At 43.0% G+C, this 14,236-nt stretch overlaps 2 protein-coding genes across 2 annotated transcripts; one reads left to right on the plus strand and one right to left on the minus strand.

Moving 5' to 3' along the window:
• Window positions 1-2,005: 2,005 nt before the first annotated feature.
• Window positions 2,006-4,343, minus strand: LOC6601497 (sideroflexin-2). Its single transcript, XM_026992208.1, has 4 exons — window positions 4,005-4,343; window positions 3,662-3,945; window positions 2,949-3,487; window positions 2,006-2,877 (listed from the first exon to the last, which is right to left on the minus strand). The coding sequence occupies exons 1-4, from the start codon at window positions 4,018-4,020 to the stop codon at window positions 2,718-2,720; spliced, it is 999 nt and encodes a 332-aa protein (XP_026848009.1). The 5' UTR covers window positions 4,021-4,343; the 3' UTR covers window positions 2,006-2,717.
• Window positions 4,344-5,280: 937 nt separating this feature from the next.
• On the plus strand, window positions 5,281-8,156 carry LOC6601498 (UDP-glucuronosyltransferase). The gene is made up of 4 exons (XM_002026524.2): window positions 5,281-5,991; window positions 6,060-6,254; window positions 6,316-6,532; window positions 6,593-8,156. The coding sequence occupies exons 1-4, from the start codon at window positions 5,540-5,542 to the stop codon at window positions 7,667-7,669; spliced, it is 1,941 nt and encodes a 646-aa protein (XP_002026560.1). The 5' UTR covers window positions 5,281-5,539; the 3' UTR covers window positions 7,670-8,156.
• Window positions 8,157-14,236: the final 6,080 nt, after the last annotated feature.

The raw sequence follows: 14,236 nt of genomic DNA on the forward strand, positions 1-14,236 counted from the left end.
GCAGAACAGAGAAAAGGTAAATCCCATATTCTAGATCGTAAGACAAAGAAGCAAATGATATTCTAAACAAACAAACAAAAAATAAAAATAAAGAAATGTTATTGTTGGAAAACAGCGAATAGGAAGGATAAGGAATGGTTTGTTAAATATATATTTAGGATATATATAGATATAGTGGTAGGTCGGCTGTTTTTCCCCACAGACAGGCAATGTTGGTACAAAATTTTATCAGGTGACGTTTAACAACAAAAAAAAAAACACAAAATAAATGGAAACTAAACAAAAAAAATAATCCAGACATTTTTCGAAAAAAGGCTGTGCGCAATATATAAAAAAAAACAAACAAAAGCAAATAAAATATATGACGAATATAGATGGAAAAAAACCAGAGATAAAAGAGCAGGATTCGATAGACGAAAACATGGCCAAAAAAATAGAGTTGGTTAGAGAGTTTTAGCTGAAGTTTGACTGATTTGAAGAGGGTTGCAGATTGGAGATGGTAAGTGATGGAATAGATGGGAATATTTGAAATTGAAAGCTCAGGAAATTAGTCCAAATGCCGGCGAATGGGTTGTTACGAAATGATATAAATATATTTATACATAGGAATGATTTGAATACTAAAGTTTATAAGAAAGAGAAACATTGCATTGCATTGCATTATTGAATCTCGCACAAGTCGAGTCCGAGAAGATACCAGATCTCTCATACCCACAAAACACACATTCCAGTTTCCACTTGGAAATATTTATATCGCAAAACAGTCTGACGTTCAGGGGAACCCCCCCTGGTCCAAGTACAGGAATGAAACGAGAAAACGTTGCGATTTTGTTGAGGCAGCTAAAATACGGATCGAAGTTCCTGTTGGAGGAGGAGAAGGATGATGCCGAGCTAGCATATAAGCCCCCCAAACTTTTTTCAGCGGAAAACCCTACGATTTTGAATGAGCTTTCCCACACACACACACACACACACAGATACACACACACACACAAACACTTAAAAACAAACATAACGCCGTGCGAAAAAACGATGGCGGTAATAATGAAAATATAATAAGCAGCATTGAACAAGATTTAAATGCCAATTGCGACATTGAATGCCTCAGTCAGTATAGAAAATAGACAAAAAACCAAAGCCAACAAAATATTCACTTTTGAACGGCATTGAAAAGCGCTTGTTTCAAGCGAGCCAGTCCCCAAGAGCACACGATTGAGAGCCCCGAACGTTTTTGCCACTTAATAATCCCTAAATAAGAATAAATAAAAAAAAATACATACATATATATTAAATGTTTGCTGATTCGTGTGACAAATTTCATAAAATAAAACGAAATATTATAACTTTTTACAAATTGGAAATTTGGTAAAATTTGTGCTGCCAGGCAGCTGTTTGGGCGTGTGTTTGTTCGGAATTTTTTTGGTGTTTTTGTTGTTGTTGTTATGATAAACAGTTTAACATACATATTGAAACATCTCTGAGTGTTGAAGAATTTTCCATCAAATACTTAGAACCGAAATAATAGGAATTTTTAAGCGAGAGAGAGAGTGCCAACAAAATAAAAAATGAAATGAAAACAAAACCTAGATTAAATGAGTATATTTAACGATAAAACGAAATTGTACCTTGAGAATGTCCAAGAAATACTAAAAAGTAAAGTAAACGAAACGAAACGGAAGCCTAAACGATAAATAAAGTCGTACAATAAGAGAAAGAGAGAGAGAGAGAGAGAGAGTCAGTCAGTCCTCCCCCAAAAAGGAAAGATATTCTATATTCTATAGATACCTACAAACATTAGTTGTGTTTTGCACATTTTTGTAAACTTTACAACACGATACAAAAACAAAACCGAAAACAACAAACCGATACGATTGCAATAAATGAAATCGCGAAAAGTTATATATTACGATATATATATACTATATATACATATTTACAGGATACATAATTAATAAACCCGTTTTTAAAACCCGTACAAAAAGTATCACTAGTTTCATTAGTGATCTATATTTTCGTTAGATAACATTTATTTCAACACTTTTTCGCTTAATCGAACAAAACACGTGAGTATATTAGTTTTAAAAAATACATAAGTCAGTGGAAAAGCTGCCTCTGCTTCGGATAGGTTATTGAGAAAAGCCAGAGATACCAGCAAATTGTTTTGCCAATTAAAGATTCTAGTTTTTTAAAGGAATAAAGGAAATACTCCCAATTCTATAATATTCGAATTAATTTGATTTGAGCTGGCTTTCTCCATTAGTTAATACCGTGCGCCGTTCTGAGAATTCTGAGACCCTTTTGTGTCAGGAACCATCTACCATGGGAGGTGACAGATGTATCGCTCAGCTCTTCTGGTTAGTTGGGCCTGAGAATTCTCGGGATAGTACGGGTACAACTTTACAATTCTATAGGCTATGAACTAGTTAGCAGCACAGTTTTGCAAATACGGATCATTGATCTAAAATAACCCACACCCCAGATACACAGAAAGTAATACCATTTAAGTACGAATTGACTGATAGATACATTTGCTATGTAGTTGAGATACTTTTTCAGCTTAAATACTACTCTTTCAGCTATTGAGACGAGACACAAGGAACAATTTGCAATATATTGCGCGATCTGAAACAATAAATGCTACACAAGAAACCACAACGACTACACAATGGACTAATTATTGTCATCCCCGTTGAAATGTCCTTTGTCATGTCATGTCCCTACAGACCCTTGTTGAAGTAGACACGCTTGGGTACATTTCCCTCGGTTCTCTTCTTCATATCCTCATAGAGTTCCGGCTCGAAGGTGCGCATGGTAGAGGTGTCCAACGAGCATTGCTGTGGGAAGAAAGCACAGGCGGAGGGCACCATGAAGCAGAGGCTGAAAGGAAGGAAAAAAGGGAGTGAAAAGATAGCAGACATATTGCTTATAGGTGATCGTGATCCCCTTACAAGCATCCAACCATCAGGGTTTGGAAAGGGGCATTTATCCATTTGATGCGGCTGTAGGCGGGCAGCTTTTCCAATCGCTCCATGATCAAAGGCAGTACCAGCATCCCGGGCGCTGCCATGGCTATCCGTGATATGACCACCTCGCTAATACCCTTGATGGCAGCCAGACGACTCTGGCCCACAATCTCACCCTCCGAGTTCTTCACCTCCACGCCTCTGAGTATCTCGTTCTGTCGCATTAGCGGAATGTTGACACAGTTTGCGGCTGCCACAGCAGCGAATGGTACAAATCGCTGGAACAGAGGAGTCGCCTTCTTCGACCAGTAGTTCTTGCATCCAATGGCAGCAATCAAGGCTGAGGTTGTAGCCGACACATAGGCCACGCCAAGCTGCGTAACGCTGGTGGGGGAATTGGCATTGCGATTTGTATAGTTGACGACCGCGTTGAAGGACTGATTGATAAACTGCCAGAGCACCACCGCGGGCACAGTCCGATAGAAGGCCAGCATTCCGCCAGTGATCAACATGCCGCCAGGAACCTAAACAATGATAGACAAATACTACATAATCGACAGCGTGAGAGGAGGACTCCGCTAAGCTATTACACATTCGTTTCTCCTTCTTTCCCCTTTCTTTTTTTATGTTTTTTGGCAACTCATTCACGACGTCAGTGGTTTTGCTATTTTTGGGGCCGGACACATCACGAGACTTGCCTGAAAACTCATGCGACCACAAAAGTTCTGCAGCTCCCCTGTGTCGGGATGGAAGGCCGAGCTATACAACTTCATGTTGTAATGGACATCCTCCAGCGCTTTCCCTGGCCCCAGGGACTGCGCCTGGCCCGGCTCCCGGCGATACTTCTCAATCATTTCCTTGGCCTCCAGCAGCCGTTCACTGGGCTGGACCACTGTCCGGGGATCTGTCATCCAGGCATAGTACTTGAAGCGGCCAGCGAAGGTCGTCAGGTCGTACAGCGGCTTGTCCACATCGATAAGGGCTATCACCATATGTGTTAGATGTTTACTATACCATATACATATGTAATTCTTAACTTACTTAATTCCTGAGACATTTTCAAGAGGTTCGACTTTTTGCAAGTGGCTTACGTAAGCCGGCGGTTTTTTCTCCCACTTCTTGCTTCTTGCTTGTTGCTGTTTTACGATTGCGCTTTACCTGAGCACTGGCTCTGTGTACTCAGGGTTGGGGCTGTTGCTATCAACTGAATGAATCAAATCCGCCTGCCCAGGTGCGTGCTCCGTGCAAGCTGCCAGCTGTTCTTTTCGCTTTTCTGCTGTCTAATGCGGTTCAAAGTTTTTTGGCATCCATCCAAAAATGCAAATTTTTTTTGCTTGTCTGCTTGTTACCGGTGCGACAATACAACCATTGGGCAGAGCAACAAATTTAACCCAATTTAGCACTGATTTATTACTCAATTGCTTTTCAAGAGCAGCGAAACAAATTTAAACAACAAAGACCATTTTCAAATTGTTTACAATAGTGTTGTTGGGTTGTTCATGAACGAGCTTTTCTCTGTAGTGAACGAACTGAAAAAGTTCATCGGAACCGCTCCTTTCTGTTCGTTATTTTATGTTCCCTAGTTCGATTCTGTTTGCTATTTTTCCAGCTAACAAATCTAATAAATAAATCTAGATGTAATAATAATCGCGTAACATAGAATCTAGCGGACAAAAATGCACTGAGAACTAAAACGGCCATGCACCAAAAATAAGAACATACTAACAGAACGAGCTAGTTCATTGAATGAACGAAAGAAGGCAAGCCACCCTTAGATTTGCCATTCACTGCCAGCAGGCTTAATCCATATGTGTAGTTACCATGTAAACAAATTTGCAGTTTTGTTGACTTATTTGTTTAAGCCTTATCTAGAAACACTCTAAAAACTCAATCAATTCATCAATCGGAATAAATTTTGTGTTCAGGGCTGGGGGTCCTAGGTAGCTGGCTTTACTCAACCGAACATCAAAATCGAGGAATATGATTTCCAATCATGGGCAGAGAACACTTAACCCATATCGACCGGTGGGTATTATTATACACTCCGCGAGAATTATGAATCTTGAAGAATTTTAGCGCAGATCAGGGGAAAGATATCATGGTCTTTTGCTTCAGTAAAGGCAAAGGATAGAATAGACCCTTAAGAGTAATTATTGTTAATATTATTAGTACTATTTTCCGCGGTTAAACTCGAGTTGTTATCCTGTTTAAATAAAGGGGGCTTAAGTGGGCTAATCACGTATTTTTGTTGGTATAGCACACTGGTTGTGGCCCTTTCACTTTCGCGTGTTGTTTTGGTGCAATTTTTTTTTGTTTAAATAGAGCATTGGGTGGTATTGTGCAATGCTGCAATGATGTTGATGACAAACGGCAGCAGCAACAGATAATAATAGACGCCCCACAGCGCCAGGAGAGAGGGAGGAGGAGCCAGCTGTGTGTGTGTGTGCGTTTGTGCAAAACCGGAAAAGCATCAACTGCTTCCAAGTGAAGGACAAGCACACGTACGCGGATGCGAATGCGAATGTGGAGGCGTATGCGTATGTGGACATTGCCCTAAGGCCACACGCACACAAAAAATGCGTTTGCTGCAGCTGTTGATGGCCCTGTCGCTGCTCTGCGGCGCCATCTCCTGTGCCAACATCCTGGCCGTGCTGCCCAGTGTCTGGAAGTCGCACTATCTTTTTGGCCGACGACTGCTGCAGGAGCTGGTGGCCAGTCCGCGGAATCATTCGATCACTCTGATCAGTCCGCATGCCTTGGAGGCGGGTGGAGTGGATGCAGAACTGCCAAACATCAGGGAAATACGCATTGAGGGGCTCAAGGAGAACTGGGTGGGTATGGGCATGAGCTTTGAGCCGGAACAGATGCGGTCGCAGAGTGTGATGGAACGTTTCACGCGGCTCATTTATGCGGGCACTACCAATGTGGATTTGTTGCTGTCGGATCAGCAGGTGCGGAAGCTGCTAACCAGCGGCGAGCAGTTTGATCTATTGATTGTTGATTTGTTTCTAAGCGATGCCCTCTTGGGGTGAGTAATAGCTGAACCAGAAGCAGCAGAACCCCTTGATTGATGATCCTTTGCATCCTTTATGACAGCCTGGCCTACTACTATGGCATACCCACCGTTGCAATCAGTCCCACCGGTGCCAATTCCTGGCTAAACAACATGTTCGGCAATCCCCAATCGTCGTCCCTGGATCCAAGCAACTTTCTACCCTTCACAGAGCGCATGAATACCCAACAGCGGATCGTCAATAGCCTCATGAGCACTTTCGAGCGTCTAACCTACAAGTAAGTGTCATGCTATCCTATCCACACTGAGAGCCTGCAGTAATCCTCGCTCTTCTCCTAGCTTCTTTCATTTGATCTCCCAGCAGACGGTCTACTCGAAACACTTTGAGATGCTGGTGCAGGAACTGCCGCTGTATCGGGATCTAACGAAGAATCTCAGTTTGGCTCTGATAAACTCTCATCCGGGCCTAAACTATCCGCGTGCCTATTTGCCCAATATGGTGGAGGTGGGTGGCCTCCACTTGACGGCTCGCACGGACCTACGCCCATTGCCGAACGTAAGCCAGGGATATTTACCATCAATTCATTTTGCTAATCTCTTAATTTCTCAATTCCAGCATCTCCTGTCGTTTATGGAGTCTGCTGCGGGGGGTTGCATCTACATGAGTCTCGGTGCCGATGTCCAGACAGCGCAGTTGCCCAGCGAAAAGTTGGCCATATTCATGGATGTTTTCGGTCACCTCAAGGAGTTCCATTTCGTGCTAAAGTGGGAAAACGAGGATTTTGTATCGAGTCTGGAGCTGCCGGAGAATGTGATGATTGCCAATTGGTGGCCCCAGCAGGCGATATTGTCGCACACGCTGGTCAAGCTGTTCATCAGCAGCTGCGGCCAGTTGAGCGTATGGGAATCCGTTATGGGCGAGACGCCCATTCTGGCCATACCCATACTGGCCGAACAGGAGGTGATGGCCAAGCGTCTGCAGCTGAATGGAGTCTCGCTGACGGTCAACTACGATGCCATAGCCTATGATGCCCTGCTGCACGGCATCCGGCAACTAACACTGAACACCAGCTATTCGGAAAGTTTAGTCAAACTAAGGAAACGTCTTGGTGGTCCCTCGCCATCCTCTCTGGCCGTTGGCCAAATTGAGCTCATTCTGGACTCGGGTGGCGCGGATTTCCTCAAGTCCCATGCAAATACTCTTAATTACTGGCGTCTGGAGGGCCTGGATGTGCTCGTGATCATTACAATCGGCTTTGTTGGTATTCTGACTATTCCGTTTTTGGTTATTTCTTGCATCCTACGCAAGTCGTACTACAGCGAAGCGTGCCAGGATCAGCAGCCGCCCTATCGTTCCACCCTGAAAGTAGTGGGCAGGGTTCATAGCTATGGCGAACCAGGAGGCACTCCAGCAGAGCCCCTGAGACGCACTCGCTCGGCCCAGTCCCTTTCGGCACGCTCCAGCTCGTCCAGCTTCAGCTCCAACACGACACCGCCAACAACAGCATCGACCACACCGTTGGATATGACACCACCACCGCCAGCGGTGGTGCAACTCCTGGGGCATGTACCATCGCCGTTGCAGCTGTATGTTAATCAACAGCAGCAACAGCAGCAGATATACTCAAACTCCGATTTGAGCAATCGACAACAAGCATCACAAGATGACAACACAGAACGAAGGTTTTCATAGTCAGAACAGAAACTAAAACTATATCTTATAAAATGCATACATATTAACTCTACCGTTTAGGGACTAGGCTTAGGCGTGATTTGTTGTTAATGTCCGTGGAGCTTTGGTTTATTTTTTTCGGCCAAGTTGTACTGTTTATGTAAATAGTTTTTAAAACCCCAAGAGATATTCGAGTATATTTAATTTGATGTCTGTTGATGATATTACCTATTACCTAGTACCCCCCTTTGTCACAATACCTCCCCCCCTTAAAAACTTCGATTTAGAAGACTGAGCAATATATGTATGTGCATACATGTATGTATGTAAAAACCATTTGATGACAAACCGAAAAGCTTGAAAGTGTATAAACAATTGCAGTTTAACTGCAGACAATTCAGCCCAAGATGTATACTATATATTGAGCAAGATATGTCCTAAATGTCTCTAAACAGAATTTCTCAGAGCTTAAATGGGTCCTTTTTTTGATGGCAAATTTATGGTTGCAGAAGTTTTTTAGAACGTTTACTAATTGTAGATTTTTTATTTGTATTTTTCATTGTTTTAGTATACTTTAAAATACGATACGATTCGCTATTAAGAAGCGCATATAAATATTGTTGAATAAAACATGAGTTAATCGCAGCTTGAGACAAACGTTTTTTTCTTAGTCAAGGATTTTCTGGGGACTATTATGTTTTTTAAAATAATTTTTCTTTGAAATCAGAAACAACTCTTATTTCTAATTTTTATTTTAATAAACATTAACCAGGATAATAATTTATTAATATATACAAATTCAAACGAAAAATCGAGGGTTTCATTTGAGAATTGCATGATGCGGATCGGATCTATTACTTTTTCCAATGCATTAGAAAACATTGCCGGAATTAAAAACTAAAAGCATCAACAGCCGAATCCTTATAGCCGGGCCTTCAGGTTTATATTCCGAGAGAATGCGGAGAGATCGTCACTTTTTCGAACAGCGATACCAAAGAGAAAGAGATGGAGAGATAGAAAGAGAGAGAATGCGGCAGTCATCGGCTTCAATACCAGTAGCGGCGCATAAGGAACATAATACAAAATATATAAATATTTTCGATTTTCAAAATAACAATATACCAAATAAAAATATAAGCTATTCAAGAATTTATTACAAAAATAATTTGCTGACTTTTTTCGACTTTAATTTTTATTATTAATTATTAATCTTATTGGTGATCTCTGTTTATAAATCTCAGGCCAAAGATGATACCTATTAAAAATTAAATTAAATTAAATTTAAATTAATTAAAACAATAACTTAATTTCGAATTATTTAAAACTCTACTGAAGTTAAAGCTTATAAAATTAAAATTATCAGATATCCATCGATATATGTATCTCTAAAGATATTCCTAAAATGCTATGGAATTTATTTATTTATGCTATTTGTGAAAGGCCATCGTATGCTACGACACCTCCCTATCTTTTTAGTACGAATTTTTTGGGGTATGAGTGCCATAAAATTAATATATTTAATGCACATCTTTATTTAAACAGTTCTTCAGCTCTGAACAAATACAAATAATATATTTAATGGTATGCTAATCTAGACAGAGAGAGAGAGCCATAGAGAGTGTCTGCGAGAGGGCATGAGAGTTAGAAATGAAGAGAGAGAGAGAGAGAAAGAACAGTTAACGTTAATTATGGTTTCAAATGGATGCAGGGGCAAGGGGCGTGTCTAATTAGTTGACTGCGCGCTGCGGCTAATGTCGGCCCCGCTTTTGATGTGCATGGCGGCGTGTGCACTTCATTTAAGCCGAGTGCGGCTCAAGTGTCTCTGAGGATGTGCCGCGGATGCAGGCTTCACGAAGGTAGGGTGGCAGGGTGGCAGGAAGCGAAAGGCTGCCATGCCAGCTCCAGCTTCAGCTCCAGTCAGGGGCTCAGTGGCACCTGTTTGCATTCAACAGTCCAGGCACGTAGACAAAGAGAATAGCGGAAAGGAATGGAATGGAAAGCAAGGGAAAGCGGAGCCAAGAGAGGGTGGAAAAGGGGGGATGTGTGTGGCAAGTGGGTGACTTGTGGGTGGCAGAATTTCACTTTGACTTCTCCTGGCTGCCGCTTGCCTGTTAATAAAAGTGTAATTATGCACATATGCCGAGCGATGGCTCAAGGGTTCGAGAGCTCGAAGGAGAGATACAAAGGGCCCAGGGGTGGACTGGGCATTGGATGGATGCACTACGCTTTTGGTTTCGTTTCTTTTTTATGCGCATATTTTTGGTTAGACATTGGAAATGTGATATCTAGCCGTAGGCCACAATTGACATGCCACATGACGCGCGGTGGCATTCCATTCCCAGAGCAGGGGCCCATACCAGACCGCAATCTCAGCTTCTGCCTCTCTCAATTGTGGTGCGTGTGATTTGATTAGGGCCTGCTTTTGGCCACAGCTGAGATTTAAGAGACACAGAGAGAATTCAATGAGACTCGTCGGGTTAATTAAATGTGGAATATATCATGTTTTCTTAGGAGGAAAAACATTCAAAGGAAGGACAGAAATTCCATCAGACAAATCTTCCCTTAAATACCTTACAGAAGAGTCCAACCCGCCTATCCTTAGTTATCCTTACTAAATCCAAGCCCTGAAATGTGTTTACATTATAAAAATTTTACAGATTCCAAAATTGATACCAAAAGATACTCACCGAGAGTGAAAATCATTAACAGAAGGTGTTTTGATTTAAATATGAGTTTATTTCATATTTGAATAATAAACAAAATTAATATTTCAATTAAATATTTGTTAAATATATATTTTTTGTAAATTAAACATAGTATATATTGATTTTTTTATATTTTATATTTGGATTAAATATTCTTAAATATATTAAATAAATATTAAATTCTATTCTGTTAAATTCTGTTTGTATACAAAAAAGCAAATATTTTTCTTTGAATATGGGTGTCTTTTCCCGTTTTCCAAGTTTCCCTTAGGACATTCTTATGGTTTCTTTTTTGGTAACACATCTGTATCAGATCTGCATACCACAAAAGATATCTAACCCATTCTCAGTCCGTTTCATTGTCAATCTTATCAAGCGGAAAGTCCGAATCGGCCGCGTCGCCCATCAAAGCCACACTTGTCCCAGGGCGGCCCCGGAGGCTGTGGGGTTTCCGAGTTAGCTGGGAATGGGACTGGCAGAATGGCAATCAGAATGGGAATCAGAATAGGAATGGAGCAAGCGGCGACAGATGAACAGAGTTGCTAACCAGCAGAGGAGAGGCCATAGGATGACAGGCCTCGTCGCGAATGTCAACCGCAAGAAGAGCATCGCATCGCAGCGCAGGGCAGAGCAGAGCAGAGCAGCGGAGTCAAGTGAAGTCCTCTCGCATTGACAGGCGGCCCAACCACAGGCCACAGGCAGGGAACAACAGGAGGGAAGAGGAAGAGGCTCCGCAGTGGAGTGGATGGAAAGAATTAGTGACATTCCAAGGGTCTCACGTTACAGATACTATGGGAACGGAACAGAAAGAGTTCGAATTGGTTTTTGGGCCGGCTATTGGTATGGGGATTGCGGCATTGGGGGATTGGGGGATTGGGACCTTCTCCTCCATTAGCACTGCTGTCAGACCAAAGCCCCAGGGGGATGGAAGCCAATGGGGGCGGCACCACTGCATCAAAGAGCCCTCATTGATCAGGAGCAGCAGCCAGCAGCAGCCAGTGCCAGTTGTCATCATCGTTGTCGCTGCCTGTCCAGAGGGCGGCTCTTGCAACTCCTTTGAAGTTCGGGCAACAAAATTAATTGCATGCTACACACAAATCCCCCCAACAACCATCTGGCAAGGGGCTAAAAACTAAAAACTCTAAATCAACAATCATCATAACTGCATATAGCTCCATATTGTAAGGGGGAGTCGGAGTCGGTAGTCGGTAGTCGGGTGTCGGCAGTCCAGCTCCCTCCAGGAGAGCAGGGGGGGGAAATACTATGGCTGTCAACATGCTGCCAGTCCTCGCCCTGGCCCTCGTCCCTCGTCCCATTTCCCATTTTGCCTTCAACACTTTTGCTGCTGCTGGAACACTTGACTTCTGCCCGGACAAATCCCACGCAGACACTGCTGTGTACATATGTGCTGTTGCATGCCACGCCCCTGCGTGTGCCCCCTCCCCCCACCCTATATGGCTTTGGAGTTTCCGGCTTTTGTGTGCGCATTTTGAACTCTGTTTCAATTTAATTACTTTCGAGTTACGCAACAGGACAAAGTTTTCCCAGGATATACGTAAATGGAGCAGTAGCCCGTAGCCCCTAGCCCGTAGCCCGTTGCCCTTATCATGGCAATGATTTAGATGTCCCTTAGATGCGCCTTCTCCTACTTGCCCCTTTCCCTTCCCCTGATGGAAAGTCTCTCTTCTTGAGTTCTGAGATTCATAATTTACAAATTTAATTAAATTAAATTAAATGTAATGAAAATCACCCACAAAAAGGGACATCTCTCTCACATGTAAGCAAAGGACCTGGGACTCCTTCTCCTGGCGGAAGGCTCTCCACTTTTCACTGCAGGAATTTACATTTATCGATTGCTGAGCCTTCCTTCCACCAGAGGCTTTTTCCAGATTTCCATTAATGTTTTTCCATTTTTTTCTTTTTGTTGGTGACACACAAAAAATAACAACAAAATTTGCATAAACGTCAACAGCAGCAGCAGCAGTGGCAACGGTGGCAGCGGTAGCGGCAACAGAAAAAGTAACCAAAATGGTGGCAGCTGTTGCAGCATGGAAAAACAAGAGCAGAATATGTACATAAGTGTGCGGGGGATGGGCAAGTGGGGGGCATATCCAGGCCAAGACTCACAGAAGAGTCTTCTGCTGTCCGTTTTATGAGGCGAATCAAAGTCTCATTATTGACTGGCATAACGATAAGGCTAAGGATAAGGATAAGGATGTTATGACAAAACCTTGGCAAGGGAACCGATGATTCCTTGGCAGAATAAAGCTCTTAATGGTGGATCTTTACGATGACCCATCGATCTGTCGAGCGGTTCGAGCGGAAGCCCTTATTTTGGAATTTCTTTCATTATTATTAATTATAATGAATGAATAATAAAGATCGATTCAATTGAGAGATCCAATCGTTTTGGGTACCCCTATTTTGGACCCTTCGTAGCTCGTATAGCATAAAAGGGGCTCTCATCTAAATTGAAAGAGACAAGGAGCCCAAGTCCACCAGCATGCAAAAAGTCTCGCCTTTCCTAGTAATTTCTGCCCCATTTGAGGGTACCCAAAAGGTCCAATGTCCATTCTCAAGTTCTACTCAAAGGTTATTTTCTTTTTTTTGGGTCTAAAAACTTTGTTGTGGCTGTTGTTGCACAGTTATGAATGGTTATGTTGGTTGCAACTTTAAAATGCATTCGAGAACACGGCTGTGCTGGGGAGGAGCCAGTGGAAACCAGGCAGGAAATGTATCCCACATAAGGACCAGAGCAGAGCAGAGCGGAGCGGCAGGCAGGCAAGCATTTCCTGTGGCAGGCATGTCCCGTGCCTATGTGTGAGTGTGCTTTTTGCAACGGTCTCCCCCGTCGGTTACCTCTCTTCCTCTCCCCCTCTCTCGCTCTCGCTAGATGCAGATAAGAGGCATACACGCTTGTCAAGATTTGCTTTGATGTCTTTTTCATGTATCCCGACTTTGGGTGCGGCCCTGCCCCACCCTACCTCCCGCCTGCCCCACGCTTCATGTCCATCTGTTTGGGTCTCTGTATTCTGTGTGTGTGTGTGTGTGCGTGTGTGTGTGGGTTGACAACAATTAAAAAGTGACGGGCAAAACAAATCGCTGTGTGCCGCAGAGACACAGGAAGAAAGATTGTTCAGGGATGGTTCAACTTACGTTTAAGTAGCAGCAAATACAAAAAGCAAAAAACAAAGCAAAAAAAAATCTCTTTTCAGTGAGCATTTCAATTGCCTTTTGTTTATAAGAGGGATTTGCCCCCATACCCCTACCCCCTGCCACCCCCCTGAATTTTGCTTTGAAGTGAAGCACATTTTCTGCCTCTGCCCTGCCTCTGCCTCCCAGTTGTATGTATTTTTGGTAGCGTACAAATTTTATTAGCAAAAAAAGGGTTGGGTTGGGTAGGGTGCTGGGTGTTGGGAAAGCGCTTTGAAGTTCAAGTGTAGGCGGTCTCATTGATATATTTATTTCTATATAATTTCGTGTGGTTTTTTTTTCTTTTTTTTTTTGCTGTCGGACATGAAACGATCGCGCGGGGCATCGGGGCGTCACAAATTGAAATATCGCATCAATTTTTGCCATGCCGCCGCCGCCGCCGTCGCCGTCGCGCTTTGTAATAAAAGTAAATAATAATTTAATAAAAAAAACCGCAAAAACACAGCAAAGCGAGTGAGCAAAATCAACCATTAAATGCGGGGACGGCAAAGAACAAAGCGATGGCAACGGACCAACAAAAGGCCGACAACAGCTGGGCCCAAACCGAAAGAGACTGATGGCAGGGGGAGGCGGCTGAGGAGGAGGTGGCAGCGCCCTCTATGTGTCAGTCACCATCCCACCGCTGCGCATGCGCCTGAACGATGTGTGTGGCTGTCTCTGTCTCTGTACC

This window comes from Drosophila persimilis, unplaced genomic scaffold (genome assembly GCF_003286085.1).
Source record: "Drosophila persimilis strain 14011-0111.01,24,50 unplaced genomic scaffold, DperRS2 tig00000715-arrow-arrow-pilon, whole genome shotgun sequence".
Classification (NCBI taxonomy): Eukaryota; Metazoa; Arthropoda; class Insecta; order Diptera; family Drosophilidae; genus Drosophila; species Drosophila persimilis.

What these genes read in the sequence shown, in the direction of transcription:
- LOC6601498 (XM_002026524.2), top strand. Translation starts at nt 5,540, where the DNA reads ATGCGTTTGCTGCAGCTGTTGATGGCCCTGTCGCTGCTCTGCGGCGCC. An exon ending in CTAAGCGATGCCCTCTTGGG is followed by an intron (nt 5,992 to 6,059) that starts GTGAGTAATAGC and finishes CCTTTATGACAG; the next exon opens with CCTGGCCTACTACTATGGCA. An exon ending in TTCGAGCGTCTAACCTACAA is followed by an intron (nt 6,255 to 6,315) that starts GTAAGTGTCATG and finishes CTCTTCTCCTAG; the next exon opens with CTTCTTTCATTTGATCTCCC.
- LOC6601497 (XM_026992208.1), bottom strand. An exon ending in GTGGTCGCATGAGTTTTCAG is followed by an intron (nt 3,488 to 3,661) that starts GCAAGTCTCGTG and finishes ATCATTGTTTAG; the next exon opens with GTTCCTGGCGGCATGTTGAT. An exon ending in ACCCTGATGGTTGGATGCTT is followed by an intron (nt 2,878 to 2,948) that starts GTAAGGGGATCA and finishes CCTTCCTTTCAG; the next exon opens with CCTCTGCTTCATGGTGCCCT.